This window comes from Tachyglossus aculeatus, chromosome 10 (assembly GCF_015852505.1).
Source record: "Tachyglossus aculeatus isolate mTacAcu1 chromosome 10, mTacAcu1.pri, whole genome shotgun sequence".
In the NCBI taxonomy this organism is placed as follows: Eukaryota; Metazoa; Chordata; class Mammalia; order Monotremata; family Tachyglossidae; genus Tachyglossus; species Tachyglossus aculeatus.
The window spans coordinates 10,851,502-10,872,883 of NC_052075.1; the positions used below are offsets into that span (position 1 = coordinate 10,851,502).

The 21,382-nt window shown below is 50.4% G+C and overlaps 1 protein-coding gene across 2 annotated transcripts in view; it reads left to right on the top strand.

Annotated features, from left to right (window-relative positions):
* The window catches only part of SLC34A2 (solute carrier family 34 member 2), a 39,626-nt gene extending 19,773 nt beyond the window's left edge, over window positions 1-19,853 (top strand). For both annotated transcript variants that reach the window (XM_038753013.1, XM_038753014.1), the window contains exons 5-13: window positions 1,553-1,696; window positions 3,967-4,078; window positions 6,518-6,713; window positions 8,549-8,644; window positions 9,888-10,008; window positions 12,359-12,526; window positions 14,728-14,844; window positions 14,943-15,067; window positions 16,321-19,853. In XM_038753013.1, coding sequence (XP_038608941.1) covers window positions 1,553-1,696; window positions 3,967-4,078; window positions 6,518-6,713; window positions 8,549-8,644; window positions 9,888-10,008; window positions 12,359-12,526; window positions 14,728-14,844; window positions 14,943-15,067; window positions 16,321-16,941 — 1,700 coding nt within the window. In that variant the 3' untranslated portion in view covers window positions 16,942-19,853. The remainder of the gene's footprint in view (window positions 1-1,552; window positions 1,697-3,966; window positions 4,079-6,517; window positions 6,714-8,548; window positions 8,645-9,887; window positions 10,009-12,358; window positions 12,527-14,727; window positions 14,845-14,942; window positions 15,068-16,320) is intronic.
* Window positions 19,854-21,382: the final 1,529 nt, after the last annotated feature.

Sequence of the window (21,382 nt, forward strand, 5' to 3'; positions counted from 1 at the left end):
GAAGCCCCCTGACTGGGAGATCAACTTGAATCCTGTTCCCTAAGGTCATCAGTGTGGTCCCAGGCATCACCAGCGAGTGTGAAAGGTTTATTTCCTCTGATGGACTAATCTGGCTGCTCTTCTAATAATAATAATAATAATAATAATGATAGTAGTATTTTCTCAGCACTGACTATGTGCCAAGTACTGAGATAGCTATGATGCAGTCAGGTCAGATGCAGACCCTGTCCCACATGAGGCTCATATGGGAAAAGAGAGAAAAAAGGAATTGAATCCCCATTTTTTAGATGAGAAAACTGAGGCACAGAGAAGTTAAGTGACTTGCCAATGTCACACAGCAGTCAAGTAGCAGACCTGGAATTAGAATCCAGGTCTCCTGCCTCCCAGTGCTGTACTCTTTCCAGTAGACAACACTGCTTCTCTGGTCCTATTGGGCCCTAAAGCAAAATTGGTTTGGTTTCTTTTCCTCTGTCTCAGTGCTATTCCTGGCACATTATTTCTGATTATTTATTTACTAAGTGCTTACTGTGTGCAGAGCAGTATATGATGACTTGGGAAAGTAGAAGCAGCATGACTTAGTGGAAGGGGCATGAGCTTGGGAGTCAGAGGTCATGGGTTCTAATCCCAGCTCTGCCACTTGTCTGCTGTGTGACCTTGGGCAAGTCACCTAACATCTCTGTGCCTCAGTTCCCTCATCTGTAAAATGGAAATTAAGACTGTGAGCCCCAGGTGGGACAACCTGATTACCTTTTAGCTTCTGCAGCACTTAGAACAGTGCTTGGCACATAGTAAGTGTTTAACAAATACCATCTTTATTATTACAATATAACAATATAGGAGAGTTGGTAGACACGTTCCCTGCCCACATTGAGCTTACAGTCTAGAGGTCTGATGCCATCAGACCATCAGGATTATGCCGAGAGGTTGGCAAGATGGCATTCAGCCCAGGTGCCCACCCTGAGAGGGTAGAAGGGTTATTAATAATAATAATGATGATGATGATGGTATTTAAGTGCTTACTATATGCCAAGCACTGTACTAAGAGCTGGTGTGGTTACAAGCATTCATTCAATTGTATTTATTGAGCACTTGTGTGCAGAGCACTGTTCTAAGCGCTTGGGAAGTACAAATAGTCAACATATAGAGATGATATGTCTCTACCCAACAATGGGCTGACAGTCTTGCATGTTGTACACAATCCCTGTACCACATGGGTGTCTCAGTTTCAATCCCCATTTTATAGATGAGGTAATGAGGGACAGAAAAGCCGAAGTGACTGCTTCGATCCTACCACCCAGATATCAGCCACAGGGGAAAGGGGGTGCAATTCACAGATGGGAGGAGATACCTAGGAGCATAAGCAGCTTCCTTCCATGCTGCTACTGGAATAGGGAGAGGCTGGACCCCCAAGAAGGTCATCGTGCCACAGGTGAATGAAGTCTTGGCCCAGCCTGGAAGCTGTCAGGCCTCTGCCACACTCTGTGATTTACAATTGGTCTGTGCTTCTTTCTACCCTACTGACCAGATCCGCTCGTCTTTTCTTTTTCCGCAGGGAAAGCCGCTGGGGATATTTTCCGAGATGGGTCCGTGCTTTCCAACCCGATCGCCGGCTTGATGATAGGCGTGCTGGTGACGGTGATGGTGCAGAGCTCTAGCACCTCGTCTTCCATCATCGTCAGCATGGTGTCCTCTTCGCGTGAGTCAGGCCCCATGCCCGAGAGCTCCGTGGTTGGGTCCCCCCCGAGGCCGGTTGCCTTCAGCTATTTTGCTTTAAATCCCACGAGTGGGTCATTTATTCCAAATATGCCCTAGCCTTTGGGCCCCTTCATAGCTACTTAGTCTCTCCATTTGCCGTTCCCCCTGTCCTGTTGATGGTGGTGGCAGCAGCTATAGCTGTCACATGAATGAAGCTCCTATTTCATGCTGTCCTATTTCACCTGTCTGTCTGTCTGTCAGACTCCCTGTAATGTCCACTCCTGCCATTGCTATAGAAAATCTTGCTGTTGCCATCATGATACGGAGTTGAGATTCCACTGTTCTTTAGGCTAGTTCAAAGACGTCGACTAGCCAGGCAAGGTTGGAGTTCCCTAGAAGGAATTAGGCACCATGGGGCAGCCAGCACTCTGCTGATGTAAAAATTGGCTGCTGAGCCCTGTTTCTACCCCTGGCCACCTCAACAGAGAGCACTAATCCTTAGAAACCCTGTCCTTTCCCCTCCTTCCTCAGAATTTCACAATCAAAAAGCCCTGGTCTCCTGAGAAAGTCCCCTGCTTGCCGAACAGAGGTAGTCTAACCCTAATGCTGAGTAATGGCTAAATGTCTTTTTGGGAAATACGGTCTGAGTGATGCTTCTGCACACATTCCATCTGCCCAGGCCAATCCAGGATCCTAAAGACCTGACAATATCAGTCAATCAATCGATAGTGTTTACCGAGTGCCTACTGAATGCAGAAACATAGTACTAAGTGCTTAGGAGACTATAATAGAACTAGTAGACCAGATCCCTGAATTCATGACGTTTGTAATCTAGTGGAGGAGATGACACTAAAATAAATTTCAGGGAGGGGACAGCAGTAGAATAGAAAGATAAGTACAAAAGTTTCTACCTGGAGGGGGTGTGTAGCCAAGTACTTCTTTCTCTCCCTTCTAGCCTGTGAGCCCGCTGTTGGGTAGGGACCATTTCTATATGTTGCAAACTTGTACTCCCCAAGCGCTTAGTACAGTGCTCTGCACACAGTAAGAGCTCAATAAATATGATTGAATGAATGAATGAAGTACTTAGGTGATGTGGAAGTGCTGAAGTGGGGAGATGAGAGACTAATCAGGAGGCAACATCTGAGGAAACCATATATCCAGCAACCAATCAATGGTATTTATTGAGTGCTTCCCGCATGTAGATCACTGTACTAAGTGCTTGGGAGAGTGCAGCGTAACAGAGTTGGAAGACAGGTTCCCTGCCCACAAGGAACTTACAGTCTAGAAGATAAATGAGGTCTCACGGAGATTTTAATTTGGATCCCTGGATTTGAGGTCCAGAGTGCTTATCCGTAAGGAGAGACACAAAAAAATGTTCAGCTAAGAGGAAGAAGGAAAAGGAGCGCTATAAATGAGTTAGTGGCGAAATTGTAGAGTATGTACGATATGCACTCGGAAGTCAGTTCTTGGTTTGTGGACTATTTCTTTTTGCATTCCACTGTCTTTTGACTTCCTTTTGAGTTGCTTTCGAAACATCCTCCACATAGAACTGGATGGACTCTTAAGAGGGTCTTTTGAAGAGGGGGAGGAGGAAGGGCCAGAGATGAACTATCAGCTTGGGGAGCTGAGATTCCTGCAATTGTCTCTTTCTCTACTCTAGCCCTGCTCTCCCTTCACTTCCCATTCTAGAGCAGACCTTCAAGGTGGGGCAGAGTAAGGCTACCCCAATTAGCAGGACAGTTCAAACACAACAATTCCTTTGGCCTGACTCTCCCAGGAAATCATCCCACAGTGCATTTTTCTGAGCTTCAGGAAGCTGGAACTAGGACAAGAACATGTTCTGGGCCCAGTAGATGGGACCAGATTGGGAGGTGGTGATGATTATGGTAGTTGTTAAGTACTTACTACGTGCCAAACACTGTTCTTAAGTGCTGGGGTAGATAAACACTCAATAAATGTCATTGAATGAATACTAGGTCATCAGGTTGTCCCACGTGGGGCTCACGGGGAGATCTGGGAGGTCCACCAGAGTTTCTAGAGGGAAAGCTAGGGAAATGGAGACACTAGTCGATCCGTTCCTAACCAGTGGTTGGATGTCAGAGGTGGGAGACGGAACCCCCGACTGGATGGACTATTGGTCTGTCCCATTCTGGTCTTGCATACAGACAGAATGAGTGCTCAATAAATATACCATCGATGAACTGTTTGATGTCGTGAGACTTCTTGAGAACAAATGTGGGCTTCTTGGCTAATTTTCCTTTCCCGTGACAGTACTGACCGTCAAGGCAGCCATCCCTATCATCATGGGTGCCAACATCGGCACCTCCGTCACCAACACAGTGGTGGCCCTCATGCAGGCTGGAGACCGGAATGAATTTAGAAGGTACGAGGCTTTATCTTTCCTCTGCTTTTGTCTTGCATACCCCTCTCTTGTATGCCTTGGTTTTGCAAATGATAACCCACTGCCCAGCCTTTCCCTCTCCCTCCCTCCCTCCCTGAATAATAATAATTATCAGGCCCTCACTACATGTCAAGCACTGTGCTCCGTGCCGGGGTAAAGTTTGATCAGGCTGGACACATTCCCTGTCCCATGTGGGGCTCACGGTCTAACGAGGAGGGATTCTCATCATTGTAGACAGCACCACCATCCTTCCTGTCTCCCAAGCCCATAACCCTGACATTATCCTTGAATCCTCCTCTCTGTCATTCAACCCATATATTCAATCCATCACTGAATCCTGTCGGGCCCACCTTCACAACATAGATAAAATCCACCCTTTCCTCTCAATCCAAACTGCTACCAAGCTTTAGGGCCCGAAAGGGCCAGAGAAGCAGTGTTGCCTACTGGATAGAGTACAGGACTGGGAGTCAGGGGACCTGGATTCTAATCCCAGGTCAGCTACTTGGCTGCTGTGTGACATTGGCAAGTCACTTAACTTCTCTGTGCTTCAGTTTTCTCATCTCAAAAATGGGGATTCAGTTCCTGTGTTCTCTGTTTTCCCATATGAGCCTCATGTGGGACAGGGTCTGCATCTGACCTGATTGTTTTATAGCTATCTCAGTACTTGGCAGTGATGTTAATACAATCACTCATCCTGTCCCACCTGGATTACTGCGTCAGCCTCCTTGCTCATCATCATCATCATCAATCGTATTTATTGAGCGCTTACTATGTGCAGAGCACTGTACTAAGCGCTTGGGAAGTACAAATTGGCAATATATAGAAACACCTCCCAGTCTCCTCTCTCTCCCCACTCCAGTCCATATTTCACTCTGCTGTTTGGACCATTTTCTATAAAAACATTCAGATCATATCACCCTGCTCCTCAAAAAAACTCCAGTGGTTGCCCATCCATCTTCGCATCGAAGAAAAACTCCTCACCATTGGCTTTAAAGCACTCCATCTCCTTGCCCCTTTCTACCTCACCTCACTTCTCTCCTTCTACAACCCCAGCCCGCACACTTTGCTCCTCCAGTGCTAACCTTTTCACTGGGCCTTGATCTCACCTGTCTCCCTGCCAACCCCTAGCCCATGTCCTGCCTCTGGCCTGGAAAGCCCTCCCTGCTGAAGTCCTACAAACAATTACTCTTCCCTCTTCAAAGACTTGTTGAATGCACATCTCCTCCAAGAGGCCTTCCCGCAGACCTTTCCTCATATCCCACTCCCTTCTGGGTCACTGTGACTTGCTTCCTTTGCTCTTCCCCTCTTATAGCCCCACGGCACGTATGTACATATCTGTAATTGTATTCATTTGTATTGATGTCTGTTTCCCCTACTCAAGACCATAAGCTCGTTGTGGGCAGGGAATGTTACTGTTTATTGTTGTATTCTCCCAAACACTTAGTACAGTATTCTGCACACGGTAAGTGTTCAATAAATACTATTGAATGAATGAACGATTGTTTCTAAAGCCGGGAAAGACCTTCCTGAAGCTGATAGGTCCCAGCCTGGTCAGATCATTTTGCTATCATCATCGGAAGTTGAGTTGTTTGAATGACTTGGTCCAGGCCACCCCATCCCAGAACATCCTCTTAATTATAAAGAATTCCAACTTGTAAAGTTCTCATTTGACCGGATCGGGATCACTTCCCCTTTATCCTTCACCTGGATCCTGTTGAGACGTCAAGGTGGGCACCATTCAGAAATACTCATCAGAAAGGTCATTTTGGGGTTGAGGGTGATGATCCAGAGGCCAAAGAAGCCTTCCCTTTCCCCACATGCCTGGGGGTTAAGGCCAGTATATCACGCTGCTTCTTGTCTTGCCTCTGGGTCAGTCAGACCAACTCCCACAAACAGTCCAGAGCGAATGAGTGAGCGAGCCGGGCAAGGCATTCGAGCCCAGAGAGCGTCAGCAGTGATGAGCACGCATTCTTTCTGCAACGCTCGCTGGCTGAATGTGGCTGTAATTGACGGACCTTGGCCCCGAAGCCCCGGGGAGGTGGAGCTGGGTGGGAGACTGGACTGGCTGGTCTGGCGGAGATGCAGGGGACTGCCCGTGCGTCAGGAAATGACAGCCCAGCCAGTTCCACGGCGCAGCAGGATGGCTTCAGGGTTCATTCGGGCGCTTACTCGGCTGGGGCCAATTACATGCCCAAAACACGCTGGGAAACGCCCCACATGCCTGCCTGCCTGTGCTCTGCCACCGTCATGGCAGGACATCAAAGGGCTTTGGGGAGGGGAGTTTCCTGCAGCTGCCTCCTTCCCCTGACCTCGGCTAAAGTCTTTTTCCTACCGGGGGTCTCGGCCAGGGACTGCGGGCCCCAAGGCCCCAGATCACGGCCCCTTCGACTAACCCTCCCTCCTGCCATCTTGGCTCTGCAGGGCCTTCGCCGGGGCGACCGTCCACGACTTCTTTAACTGGCTGTCGGTGCTGGTGCTCCTGCCTTTGGAGGCGGCCACCCATTATCTCTATCACCTCACCAGCGCGCTGGTGAACACCTTCCAGATCCAGAGTGGGGAAGATGCCCCCGAACTCCTGAAAGTTATCACGGATCCTTTCACCAAACTCATCATCCAGGTGGGCCCGCAGAGGGTGGGCTTTCTGAGGAGATTTGGGGAGAGGTGCGAGGAGGAGTGATTTTGCTGAGTGACTGACACTGAGAGAAATTCTTCCCGGGTTCTATATCCCTTCTCCACTAAAAAATCCCCAATCAGTCGATCAGTGGTATCTGTTGAGCACTTACTGTGTGCAGAGCACTCTACAAAACTACTGGCCACAATCCCTACACTTAAGGAGTCTACAATCTAGACTCTACAATCTAGAGTCTGAGGGCTGAGAAAGAAGAAAGGAGGGAAAAGTTATATGCTTCTTGAAGGCTGGGAATGTATATCTTGTGATGCAGCATGGCCTGGTGGCTAGAGCACGAGCCTGTGAGTCAGAAGGACCTGGCTTCTATTCTCGAGTCTGTCACTTGTCTGTTGTGTGATCTTGGACAAGTCATTTAACTTCTCTGTGTCTCAGTTCCCTCATCAATAAAATGGGGATTAAGACTATGAGCCCCATGCAGGACAGGGACTATGTCCAACCCAATTTGATTGTATCCACCCTGGGGCTTAGTACAGTGCCTGCCATGTAGTAAGTATTTAACAAATACAAGTATCACTGTACTCTCCAAAGCACCTGGTACAGAACTTGGCACTCAAGTGCTCAATAAATACCCACTGATTGATTGACTTGAGATGGAGGGGCCGAGGAGAGAAGGATGAACATTATGTTACCGACTTGTACTTCCCAAGCACTTAGTACAGTGCTCTGCACACAGTAAGCGCTCAATAAATATGACTGAATGAATGAAAGAATGAACAGAAAGGAGGCAGGACCTAAGAGAAGCAGCGTGGCTCAGTGGAAAGAGCCCGGGCTTTGGAGTCAGAGGTTGTGGGTTCAAATCCCGGCTCCGCCACTTGTCAGCTGGGTGACTTTGGGCAAGTCACTTCACTTCTCTGGGCCTCAGTTCCCTCATCTGTCAAATGGGGATGAAGACTGTGAGCCCCACGTGGGACAACCTGATCACCTTGGATCCTCCCCAGCGCTTAGAACAGTGTTTTGCACATAGTAAGCGCTTAATAAATGCCATTATTATTATTATTATTATTAAGAAGTGCGGCCAGGAGCCAGGTGGGACTCCTTCCAGCCCATGGCATTCTCTGCTTTAGATATCATAAGCACTGATATCATAAATGCCAAATATCATAAATGCCATTATAAATAAATAAGCACTGGTTCCCAGTCCCACATCTCTTCCCCTCAAAGCCTCCTCTGATTTCTCCCGTCACGGTCCTGACCCCCACCCAGTTTGAGAGACTCCAGGCTGTGGCTGTCTGCTGGAAGCAGTAAGGTGGTTCCTCATGTGTCAGTGGCCACCCTCTCTGGTTGCTTCCACCGTTCTCTCCCAAGTGCTTAGTACAGTGCTCTGGACACATTAAGTACTCAGAAGGTTCCAGTGATTGATTGACTGATTAACCCGGCCCTTCAGAGATTCAGAACGAGTGTTGGGCCTAGTCTGGACCCAGCCTGGGATCTCCTAGACCTCTGGTGGTGTAAAATCCCCCCAAGCCAAGGACGTGCTGCTGTTTCTCCACCCTCTGAGACTCTTCCTGGGACCTAATTCCTAATACCCTCCCCTCGTGGAGTCTTGTGAACCACACAGACCAAGAGCAGTAGAGTACAGTGCACCCAAGGTATTTTAACCAGCCCCTATCCTACCCAAGCCTAACAATACCCTATCCGGGCATCCCCCTCTCCCTACTAGCATCCTAGTGATGGCTGCTAAATCACACACTCACTCACGCACGCACACACACCCCCACACACATCCCCAGTAACTTCTTTCCTGTATTTGCTTCTTTCCTCAGCTCGATAAAAATGTCATCAACGACATTGCTACCGGAGATGAGGCAGCCAGGAACAAGAGCCTGATAAAGATCTGGTGCCAAACATTGAAAAACACGGTAAGTTTCCTGTCAGCCCATCCCAATAATAATAAGTAATAATAATGAAGGAATTTCTACAATGCATACTATGTGCCAAACACTGTTCTAAGCTCTGGGATAGATAGAAGATAGGTCAGCCACAGGCCCTGTTCTCACACATAGTGTAAAGGGGAGGGAGAACAGATATTTAAAACCCATTTTACAGATGAGGAGACTGAGGCACAGAGAAGTCAAATGACTTGCCCAAAGTCACATAAGTCCACAAGGGGAGAAGCTGGGATTAGAGACCAGGATCTCTGGCCCCCAGGCCTGTGCTCTTTCCCCTAGACCACACTGCTTCTAGCTTGCTTTCCCAGGGAAGAGGAGGAGGCTTGGCTGTCCAACGAATCTGCCCTGCAGTCTGAAAATGAGCCAAACCCCCATTTAATTCAAGCTCTCTTAAATCCAAGCAAAATATTGGCTCTATTATTTGTTGAGGGAAATCCTGACCCTTCTTCACCCTCCCACGATGGCAAAACTCAGTCTCCTGGGCTGAAATGTTGAGGGAAATCCTGACCCTTCTTCACCCTCCCACGATGGCAAAACTCAGTCTTTTGGGCTGAAACATCTACTTGAAAATCTGCCTGGCTGCTGTGGGATTTCTTTGGAAGGAGAAGAAAGAGAGAAGGTGCTTTTTCCTTTCTAATGGTAAACTCGTCCTCTGGACTATATGTTTGTTATGGGCAGGGAATGTACCTGCTAATTCTGTTATTTGTCCTCTCCCAAGTGCTTAGTACAGTGCTCTGTGCATAATAAGCACTCAGTAAATACCACTGATTGATTTCAGAGTAAATTTTAGAAGTAGGCAAGTGGTCCTCATGTAGCTTTGGATCCTGCAATTCTACTTTAATAAGGGGGAAATTCCCTACTACCCTGTCTTCAATGCAAATGAGGGCTGGCCCTGGTTTTCAGAGTTGCTTGGAGTTGGACCCTGGACCTGGCTTCTTAGGTTTGGGAGTGGAGGCCTCCTGGTTGGAATGGTTACTCTGTCCATCCATAGAGCAAACACCCCTCTCCCCCAGCTTCTTCTGACAGCCACAACAAGCCTTCCTGGACTTGCCCACCCCATGCCAAGCTGAGTCTGAGCTTGGCTTCTATTTGAACCATCCGCTCTTCTAACTGATGCTGTCTTTGGCCCGGATTCACCTTTTATTGCGATGCCGGGCTCTCTGGGTTGATAGGACAGCGTGGGCTGAATGGCAGTCTCTGTGTCCATCTCTAGACCGAGCAGAATGTCACTGTCCCCTTGCAAGACAACTGCACCTCTCCCCAGCTCTGCTGGACAAATGGAAACGTGACTTGGACCATCCAGAATGTGACCGTTAAAGAGAACATCGCTAAGTGTGAGTAGAACATGGGCAGCACATAGCAGACTGCTCTGCACCGCAGAGGGGAGGATGCCCTTGGTCACCAAAGGAAAGATTTTTACACTGGTTCTCTCAAGGTGCCCCCTTCTTGGTGGGCAAGAAACCAAGGGGGTGGAAGAAGCAATTCATCGCCAGATTCCACCAGAGACTTTGGGGAGTGTGTTCCTAGGTCATGGCATCTTTAGAAGCTGGATTGGGAGGGGACGGGGTTGCATGGGAGTATCTGAGCAGACCTGCAGGTTAACAAGCATCAGGAATCCTGGGAGTAAATGGAAACTGAGGCACTCCGCTTCTCTTTTCTGTCTGGTGAGGTCTGGGGGCAACCAGGCCTTGTGGGTGAACCTCCTAAACAGTGTCTGCAGCCGGGCTTTGGCCAAGTAGTGAGCAGGGAAGAGAAGAGCAGAATAATAATAATAATAATAATAATAATAATAATGATATTTAAGTGTCTACTGTGTGTCAAGCACTGTTATAAACCCTGGGATATATGCATGTTAATCAGGTTGGACACACTCCCTTTCCCACATGAGGCTCACTAAGTACTGAATCCCCATTTTACAGATGAGGAAGCTGAGACACAGAGAAAATGACTTGCTTAAAGTCAGCAGGCAAGTGGCAGAGCCAGGATTAGAACCCATGTCATCGATTCCCATTGACGCCATCGATATTCACTGAGCATCTATTGTGTGCGGAGCGCTTTACTAGGCATTTGAGGACATTTGTAGAAGAGATATAAAAGATGAGCCCAGCCCTCAGGGAGCTTAGAGTACATTGAGGAAGGAAAGCAGATATAAAGTAGTGCATATGGAGTAGTTCAAAGCAATATGAGCAGACCGGAGTGATAAATCCATACAGAGAAATAAATCAGCATCAAATAATCAATCAATCAGTAGGATTTACTGAGCACTTACTGTAGGTACAAGAGTACTGTACTAATTGCTTGGGAGAGTACAAATACGTTTAATGCACACATGGAGCTTATATTCTAGGAGGAAAGACAGGCAAGAAAACAAATTACAGGTAGCAAGGGGCATAGAGTTTGAAGAATGTTTCTGGAAGGGGAAGGATTGAGTGAGTGTCCAAAAGTTTGGGAGACACAGAAGTGCTGAAGTGGCAGGAGTGGAGGAAATCTGTTGGGGAGCTGAGAAGGAGAGAAGCAGGGTGGCCTAGTGGAAAGGCCTAGGACCTGAGTTCTAATCCTGGCTCTGCCTCCTTTGCAAACTTGGGCAAGTCACTTAACTTCTCTGTGCCTCAGTTTCCTCATCTTCAAATGGGGCTTCAATACCTATTCTCCCTCTTAGACTGTGAGCCCCATAATTATAATAATAATGATGGCATTTATTAAGCGCTTACTATGTGCAAAGCACAGTTCTAAGCGCTGGGGAGGTTACAAAGTGACCAGGTTGTCCTACGAGGGGGGGCTCACAGTCTTAATCCCCATTTTACAGATGAGGTCACTGAGGCCCAGAGAAGTTAAGTGACTTGCCCAAAGCACACAGTTGGCGGAGCCGGGATTTGAACCCATGGCCTCCGATTCCAAAGCCCATGCTCTTCCCACTGAGCCACGCTGCTTCGGGACCCGAATATTTTACCTGCCTCAGAAATCCGTACAATGCTTGGCACAAAGAAAGCTCTTTAGAAATCTTGTAACTGTTATTATGAATAATAATAATACTCAGGGAAGGTCTGCTGGGGGAGATGTCATTTCAGAAGGGCCTTGAAGATGGGGATATCAGTGGTCCTAGTGACTGTGAACGGGGACAGTTCCAGGAAGAAGGGAGGGTATGAATGAGAGCTCAGCAGCAAGAAGGACGAGGTTAGGCCCAGTGAGAATACTAATTCTTAGTATTACCTCCTACCCTACCCTACCCTCTTACCTCCTTCCCTTCCCCACAGCACCTGTATATATGTATATATGGTTGTACATATTTATTACTCTATTTATTTATTTATTTATTTTACTTGTACATTTCTATCCTATTTATTTTATTTTGTTGGTATGTTTGGTTCTGTTCTCTGTCTCCCCCTTTTAGACTGTGAGCCCACTGTTGGGTAGGGACTGTCTCTATGTGTTGCCAATTTGTACTTCCCAAGCACTTAGTACAGTGCTCTGCACATAGTAAGCGCTCAATAAATACGATTGATTGATTGATTGATTGATTAATGGCTAGATGCAAGAGAGGGTTGAGGTGGCTGAGAATAGGATGACTGTGAGGTTGAAGGGTGTTGGAGGGAGGCTCAAGGGCTCCCCGGCTCAGCCCTATGTGACGAGCCGATATACACTCCCGACCTTCACCCCTAACACGCACCCTCTGGCACCCTGCAGGCAATCACATCTTTGTGAACGCCAGCCTCCCGGATCTGGCCGTGGGGCTCATCCTCCTGGCTTTGTCCTTGCTGGTCCTGTGCACCTGTCTGATCATGATCGTCAAGGTCCTCAACTCCGTTCTCAAGGGGCAAGTCGCCAACGTCATCAAAAAGACCCTCAACACAGGTAACGGCTCGGCCCCTTGGGCTCATTGGAATGGGTTCCCGCCGCTCCTGCCAGTGGGCCTTCCTGGAATATTGAGGTGGAAGTGGTGGCGGAGGTAGTAATCATTGTATTTACTAAGTGCCCACTGGTGCACTGTAGTAAGCCCCTGGGAAAAACCCAACAGGGATACTACATGTTCCACACCCACAGAGAGCTGTCGAAGAAGACAGACATGAAATATTTGCAAATTGGCAGGCTTCTTTGAGCCGGTAATTCCACAGACCCTGGTCTTGCCTCCCCCTGTTGGGTCATCAAACACATCTTCTGTTTTTTTCTCTTTTTTATGGTATTTGTTAAGCATTTACTTTGTGCCAGGCACTGTACTTAGCGCTGGGGTAGATACATATTCCATAGACCCTGGTCTTGCCTCCCCCTGTTGGGTCATCAAACACATCTTCTGTTTTTTTCTCTTTTTCATGGTATTTGTTAAGCACTTACTTTGTGCCAGGCACTGTTCTTAACACTGGGGTAGATACAAAATTGGACACAGTCCTTATCCCAGATGGATAAGGACTCACCATTTCTCAGGTGACATAACTGAAGCACAGAGAAGTGAAGTGACTTGCCCAAGGTCACCTCCTCCAAGAGGCCTTCCCAGACTGAGCCCCCTTATCCTCTCCTCCTCCCCACCCCCCCACCCTACCTCCTTCCCCTCCCCACAGCACCTGTATATATGTTTGTACAGATTTATCACTCTATTTTACTCGTATGTATTTACTATTCTATTTATTTTGTTAATGATGTGCATTTAGCTTTAATTCTTTTTGTTCTGACGACTTGACACCTGCCCACATGTTTTGTTTTGTTGTCTGTCTTCCCCTTCTAGACTGTGAGTCCATTGTTGGGTAGGGACCGTCTCTATATGTTGCCAACTTGTACTTCCCAAGTGCTTAGTGTTCTGCACACAGTAAGCGCTCAAAAAATACGATTGAATGAATGAATGGACAGAGCCAGGTTCAGAGTCAGGTCCTTCTGATTTTCAGGTCCGTGCGCCGTCCAGTAGGCCATGCTGCTTCTCAGTGGGGGGGATTCTTCTGGATGGGCTGGCACCATTTCAACAAGGCTCAGTATCATGGGGATATTGTAGATGCTACTTCGCTCCCCGATCGCCCCAACACTGAGGCCTAGGATGCCATGACTGGAGCTTCTGCCTGGGTAGAGAGTAGGAGGCAGCAGGGACACCTGGGCAGTGCCTGTCGATGGAAGGTCGAGCCCCCTTCTCCCTCCTCACCACCTTCCCCTTCCAGGTGGAAGTGCTGACAGGAGCGGGAGTAGGGAAGGTGCACAGGATCTGTTGGAGAGAAAATATGGGGTTGGGTGGGGGCAGATGCTGAGAATATTCAGAGCCCTGTGGGGGCCGGAGAGGAAGGAGCTGGGAAGGTCTAGCAGTGGCCACGTCCCACCCTCTTTTCTCATACTTCACTTCCAGAACTGCTCACACTATCATCAAGAGAGTGGAAAACTCCCAGCATTTGATGATGATGGCACTTATTAAGCGCTTACTTTGTGCAAACCACTGTTCCAAGTGCTAGGGAGGTTACAAGGCGATCAGGTTGTCCCCCAGGGGGCTCACAGTCTCCACCCCCATTTTACAGATGAGGTAACTGAGGCCCAGTGAAGTGACTTGCCCAAAGTCACACAGCTGACAGTTGGCGGAGCCAGGATTTGAACCCATGACCTCTGACTCCAAACCCCGGGCTCTTTCCACTAAGCCATGCTGCTTTTGGGAATTGGACAATAGGGCAGCAGCATGGCCTAGTAGATAGAGCAGGGGCCTGGGCGTCAGAAGGACCTGAGTTCTAATCCCGGATCTGACACTTGTCTGCTCTGTGACCTTGGGCAGTCACTCAACTTCTCTGGACCTCAATTACTCATCTCTTAAAATGGGGATTAAGGCTGTGAGCCCCATGTGAGACATGGGCTGCGTCCAATCTTGCGTCTACCCCGGCACTTAATAGAGTGCCTGGAACATAGTAAACGCTTAGCAATTGCCACATGAATTTTCTGTTGCTGAAATCTCGGCCTAGCCACGGTTTGAATCCAACCTCCATGATTTTCCTGTACACCTTGTTCTTCCCTGAGTCACAAGGCTCAGGCAGGCCTGCCCACTGCCTGCCCTGGGGGAGCTGTCCACCCGGGACCCCTGCCCTTCTGTGTTCCAGATTTCCCCTTCCCCTTCGCCTGGGTCACGGGCTACTTGGCCATCCTGGTGGGAGCGGGGATGACCTTCATCGTGCAGAGCAGCTCCGTCTTCACGTCGGCCATCACCCCTCTGGTTGGTGAGTTCTACCCCAGCCCTAGTCTTTCTCTCCGTCACCGATCCCCGGCCCACCAGCCCCTCTCCGGCTCAGCCCGGCCCCTTCTTTTCTCCCCCCAGGTATCGGCGTGATCAGCATAGAGAGAGCCTATCCACTCACTCTGGGCTCCAACATCGGCACGACCACCACGGCCATCCTGGCAGCTCTGGCCAGCCCGGGGAACACTCTGAAGAATTCACTACAGGTCAGAGGTGGAGTCAGGGGTGTCCAAGTTGGGGCCGGTGGGTGGGGGAAATCCACCCATTGCAGACACTCGGGCCGGTTCTCTGGGGTGGAGAACTATCAATCACCCCCATAGGGAGCAGGGACACTGAGGCTCCACTCCAGAATGAAGGGGAGAGGAAACTGTGTTTCCAACAGACACAGCTTTCAGGGGACTATAAAAAACAGCACCATTAAATTCTACGTGGTCCTGAGGATGGGCGTCAGCCCTGCTCAGGTGGACCAGTTCCACCCCCGTCAGCCTCATCCTTCCCACAGTTCCCAAAGCATTAAGGATACAGAACCCAAGGGCCTACTGGCGATAAACCTTATCAGAGTTCCTCATCTACAGGAAATAGTGAGGTGAGACAAAGCAGCTCCCCAAGCATTAGGAGTACAGAGCCCAAGGTGGTAAGCATCGTCAGAGTTCCTCATCCACGGGAAATAGCGAGGTGAGGCAGAGGACCTCTTTTAGGCCCACTCCCTGATTTCCGTGAGGCTCACTGCCTGATTTCTGTCAGACACAGAGGATTTCAGCAGGGGTGCTTTTCTCCTGGCTGGGCTTTGTCCGTGTCGCCACTTTGGAGATATGCCCAGCCTGGGTTTTCCCCAGGCCTAAAGAGGTGGCAGGATGCTGAAGGAAGGTGGGCCGCACCACTTCCCTTCCCTCCCGCCCCCGGCTACCGCCCACCTGAGAGGAGGGGCTCCATCATCCCTCGTTCTTAATGATAACCAGTGGTCAAGCCCAGGCCAAAGCCATGGGCAGAGTGGACCTGCACAGGGGGTAGGGGCCAGGGTGGGTTCCATGCCCACCTCTAGGAAGAGGCACCCACTGGGCCAGCCTTGTAGATCCGACTGAGAAGCCGGCCAGCCCACAAGGACCCTCAGCAGCCTCTGCCCAGGGTCCCCGCAGTGGGGTGACCCTCGAGGGTGAAGCAGTTTGAGGATGGGGGCTGTGGCTCCAGGTGAGTCAGCTTGGCTCGGTGAGGCCCCTGGAACCAAGCCCCTTCCTCTGCTCTTCTTACCATCCTCCACAAACCAATCTACATCGGGGGCTCCTGGCCTCCTTGCCAGGAACTGTCCACCACAGGGTCCACTGATACACGCTGACCAGTGGGAAGCGAGAAAAGAGGGCAGGCAGTGGGCCCCTTCTCCCCCACAACCCTGGGCACCCAGCCCCTGCCTCGCTGGACGAGTCGGGCACCCCCTCACCGGGCTTAACCCCTTGGCTTCCAGATCTCCTTGTGCCACTTTTTCTTCAACATCTCGGGGATCCTGCTGTGGTACCCGATCCCATTCACCCGCCTGCCCATCCGGCTGGCCAAGGGCCTGGGGAACATCACGGCCAAGTACCGCTGGTTCGCCGTCTTCTACCTGATCGGCTGCTTCTTTGTGGCGCCGTTGGCGGTGTTTGGGCTGTCGCTGGCCGGCTGGCTGGTGCTGGTGGGCGTGGGTGGCCCCATCGTCCTGCTGTTGCTGCTGGTGGTGGTGCTACGGATTCTGCAGTCCCGCTGCAGCAACGTCCTGCCCCAGAAGCTGCGGGACTGGGACTTCCTGCCCAAGTGGATGCACTCGCTGAAGCCCTGGGACAACGTGGTTACCTCCCTAACCGGCTCCTTCCGGAAGTGCTGCTGTTGCTGCCGCATTTGCTGCACGCTTTGCGGCTGCCCCATGTGCTGCCGCTGCAGTAAGTGCTGCCGGGACTTGAACGCGGAAGACGAGGAGCCCACCAAGGACATCCCCATCGAGGCATGCGAGGTGTACGAGAACACACTTGCCTTGGCCACCGAGGCCCAGGAAGGGAACCAAGCCCCCGCCCCGGGGACAAAGGCCACCTCCAGCAGCACGGCCTTGTAGGGGCAGCTGGACCAGGGGAGTGGGAGAAGGAAGGGATGGGAGGGCAGTTTGTTTTCACCGCTGCCCCACTGCTGCCTCCCCGCCTTCTCCCCAGGAGGGTGGACTGCCTGCCTACCTGCTTGCCTGCCTGCCTACCCTTCTTGAAGCATAGCTGAGCTCAGTGGCCCCAAAACAGCTCCTCTCACCAACTGCCAGGACCTGGACTCCTCCCCCCGCCCTCCAACCTCCAGTCCTCCAGGGTGTTGATTTGGCCTTGGCCCCTGGAAGCCCTGGACCGGCTAGCTGGGCTGGCAGGCTTATTAGGGACATTGGTTGACGCCAACAATTCCTCCCTCCACGGCAGATGGCCGTCAGGACCCCAGCCTGGGGGAAAGGAAGCTGACCCGAGGGAGCGTTTTCTCTGACGGACATTTTATTTCTTGACAAACAGCAGAGGCCTTGGGTGCCCCAGTGAAGGACCCCTGAAAATGCCGAGGGGTGGGTGGGGTGGCCGTTCTAAGCTTACAAGGGAGGGAGGAAGGCTGGAACTGCTCTCCCCAGGGCCCAGGTGGCAACGATAGGCAGCCTTCCCTTTCTGACAGGAAGACCTGGCCCGAGCCCGGTGCGCTGAGGGACCTGGAGTCAAGAGGGCAGGGGCAGGGAGGGAAATCGATCCCCTGCAGGAACTGGGTCAGCACGGCTGGGGTTGCCGGTCTTGTTGGGTGTGGATTTGCGGCGGGAGCTGAGGTCATCTCAGGGACGTCCCCCTCCCCTGCACCCCAACTTGCTACCGCCCACCCTGAGTCAAACCCCAGGAGTCCCAGGAAGTCTTGATTTCTTGGCCTCCCACCCCCACCTGCCCCCCGCCTCATAATCCTCACTGTCTCTCAGCTTTCGGGTAGGCTGCGGCACAACGGGCGGGACGGTTTTTGCTTTGGGAAGCGAGCTTGCTGAGATGGCAGAAACACTATCAGAGACTCAGAAAAACACAGCGGGTTGGCCGGGTCTCGGCCTCCTGCCTCTCAACCGTTTCTTGGTCAGGAGCGGGGCGGGGTCCCCCCCGGGCGGGGAGGCAGCCAGCTTGGGACTCAGCCGATTCCAGCCACAGGTGGCATTTTGACGGTTAGTCCAGGCACGCGGATATTTCCGTGAACCCAGACTTTAATCCTCTGGGCCCCAGAAAAGGGGAAAAGCCTTCTGGCTTGCTCTCTAGAAGCCTCCAGGCTCTCATCACAAACTTATTTTATGTTCTCCGAGCTGTACTTCCTGCAGTCTTAGGGTTCGTTGTTTTGCTCTCTTGTTGCTTCAGTGTCTCTGTGTTTTTCCCCCAGCCTGGTCTCTGGACTTTGGGCGCCTGAGATCAGCCCTTAGGATTCTGGCCATGGGCAATTAACAAGTCTCATTACGCCAGACCCCACTGGACATTTTGGGATCTGGAAGCATCCCCATTCGCTGACTCCCTTGCACTGTTTATTTGTGTGTGTGTTTGTTGAGGGGAGGTGTGGGGAGCTTGTCAAAGCCACTGAGATTTCAAGTTAAAGAGTTTCAGCGGAATCCGTAATCCATGGGAGCCTCACTGTTCCCGACTGAGGTGTGGAGTGGGGAGTAGATCTGTGCAGTTGGGTGCAGGCAATGGGGGTTGGAAGGTGCTTGGGCAAAGACAGGAAGGGCAGATTGAGTGAGTCGGTGTCTCCGTAGGAGGTGTGTGGGAGTCCTCAGTGGATGGTGGAGTTTGTCTGCCTCCTGGGACCGGTGTCTCTGTAGGAGGTGTGTGGGAGTCCTCAGTGGATGGTGGAGTTTGTCTGCCTCCTGGGACCGGTGTCTCCGTAGGAGGTGTGTGGGAGTCCTCAGTGGATGGTGGAGTTTGTCTGCCTCCTGGGACCGGTGTCTCTGTAGGAGATGTGTGGGAGTCCTCAGTGGATATTGGAGTTTGTCTGCCTCCTGGGACCGCTGTCCATGCCAATTGCCAGCTCCCTTGGCCCTGGAGAAAAACAGGCCCTGTTTCCGGCCTGTCCCTGGCTCCGTTGCCTTCCTCAGCCTGTTATACTTTTAACTCCTCAACGAAGGAAATCCAGACGCTCTCTCCATACCTCCTCCTATTGCTTGTGCCCAGGAGCAACCTCTCTCTTTTCCATTCCCCTCAAACTCTCCTCTCCCCATTTTTTCTAGCCCAGAGCTATGTGGTACTTGCAGAACCCCATGTTAAAAACTGTGAAGCTACTTAGCCAAAACAGTCGTTTCCCTCACACCATTCTCACCCCTACTTCGTGTTTAGCTCCCCCCTCCAACTCCCAGCAGAAAGAGGACCCAGCCTTTTTTTTTTTCAGATCACCCCCTCTTTGCTGGGATCCCTGCATCCTGATAGATGCCAGGCTGCCCCTGCCCATGTCCTAACTCCTGGCCCCGTCCTTGCCCCTGCTTCTGCCTCTGCCCGTCGTCCAGTACTTACCACTGCCAATTCCTCAGCTCCTGCCCTCATCCTTCCCCTGCCCTGCCCCTTTCTCTGTCCTGCCTCTACCCCTGCCCTACCCCAGCTCCTGCCACTATTCCTGCCCCCCTCTTCCGGGCATAGACCGATTTCTCAAGAGAGCCATTTATACTCTGTATTTATAGCCCCCCTTACCTGTACAGCATTTTTCATAAGTTATATAGTAAATAGCGTGTACGATCCTTGTTTTATATTGCTTCGTTGAAAAGGAAAATGTAAACGAAAGGGAAACCCTGTATATTTTGTAATATCTTTTAAACTTGTTATCTGTGTTTCCACACACTCTGCTCTATGTACATATCTAAGTTAAAGCAACATCACACGAAACAGCCCTGTTTGCACTATAGGTATCTTTCCCCAGAGGATCATAAATCTGATTCTTGGACACAGTTTGATTTTTATACTAGTGATGAGAGAAACAATAAACAAAATACTCCAACCAAAAGGGCGTGCGGATTTTCGAGTTCAGAGACAAGGGTGCCCCGGCTAACAGGCACGATTCCCCTTCCTCTCTCTTCAAATGCCTGCCCAGAGAGCGGTTCTAGATCTGAGACTTAAGGAGCCCAGGGGCTGTCCTCATTTTGGGAAAATAGAGGCACCCCTGGCCAGACCCATCTTCACTTTCTATGGGCAGGTAGCTTCAAATTCTTCCCAGGGCCTGGGCCTTGGTCTGAGGGCTGGGGGCCTGCACTAATCTGCGTGGCTGTTGTACAGTATGTTAATAATAACAATAATAATAAAAATTTCAGCATTTAAGTGCTTACTAGGTGCAAGCTACTATTCTAAGCACAGGGTTAGATATAAGATAGTTGGGTTGGACACAGTCTCTGTCCCACGTAGGGCACACAGTCCTAATCCCCATGTTATGGATGAGGGAACTGAGGCCCAAAGCAGTGAATCAATCAATCAATCGTATTTATTGAGCGCTTACTGTGTGCAGGGCACTTGCCCAAGGTCACACAGCTGTCAAATGGCGGAACCAGATTAGAAACCAGGTCCTTCTGACTCCAGGCCCATGCTCTATCCATTAGGCCACGTTGCTTCTCTAACATTGGGATTTTTAACTGGAGGGTCCCGGGGTAAGTAGCCTGGAGAACCTGCAGGAATGGTCATTTGCTCTGGATTAGTCAGTAGCCCACGACTGGGTTGGAAAGAGAGAAGCAGCATGAACTGATGGATAGAGCATAGGCCTTGGAGTCAGAAGGACCTGGGTTCCAATTCCAGCTCCACCACTTATCTGCTGTGTGACCTTGGGTGAATCACTTAACTTCTCTTATCTGTAAAATGGGAATTAAAACTGTGAGTACCATGTGGGACTGGACTGTGTCCAACTTGATTATCTTATATCTACCCCAGCACTAGTAATGGCACATAGTAAATGCTTATCAAATTCCATTAAAAAAAAAAAGAGGGGGAGGTGGACTGGGTGGGGTAGGCGAAGCTGTAGAGTAGTAGGAAGATGAATCTCCACCCCTTTTTCCTGCTTATCAAAACTATTGGGAAATTCCCCTAATTGTCCATTATGAGCAGGAACCTCCCATCTGATCCACACTAATAAATGAATAGGAGGTTAATGAAGTCATCAGAGGAGCCAGGAAAGAGGGAGGGTGGAGGGACTGCTGTTGACCTGGATGGGATTGTTTGTAGAATGTTTGTTTCATTAGGTGAGGGGTTCAGTTTCTGACACAGTAAGTATTCAGTGGCAGGGGGATATCTAAATGGAAAGCCCCCCTATCTCTTCATCCCACAGCAGGTTTGCAGTGGGCACACAGCAGGTTTGCAGTGGGCACTCAGCAAGCCTCCTGGCAGTGTTCCAGAGAGTTTACTTCCAGGTTGTCAGGTCCTCGGTCAATACTTTGGTTGTTGCTGAATACCTGTCCAGCTGGCTTGCCCCAACTCTGGTTCCTGCTGGCTGTTCCCCCACAGGCCTCCATGCCTTTGTCCATTCTTTGCTCCCATCCATAAGGTCCTGTC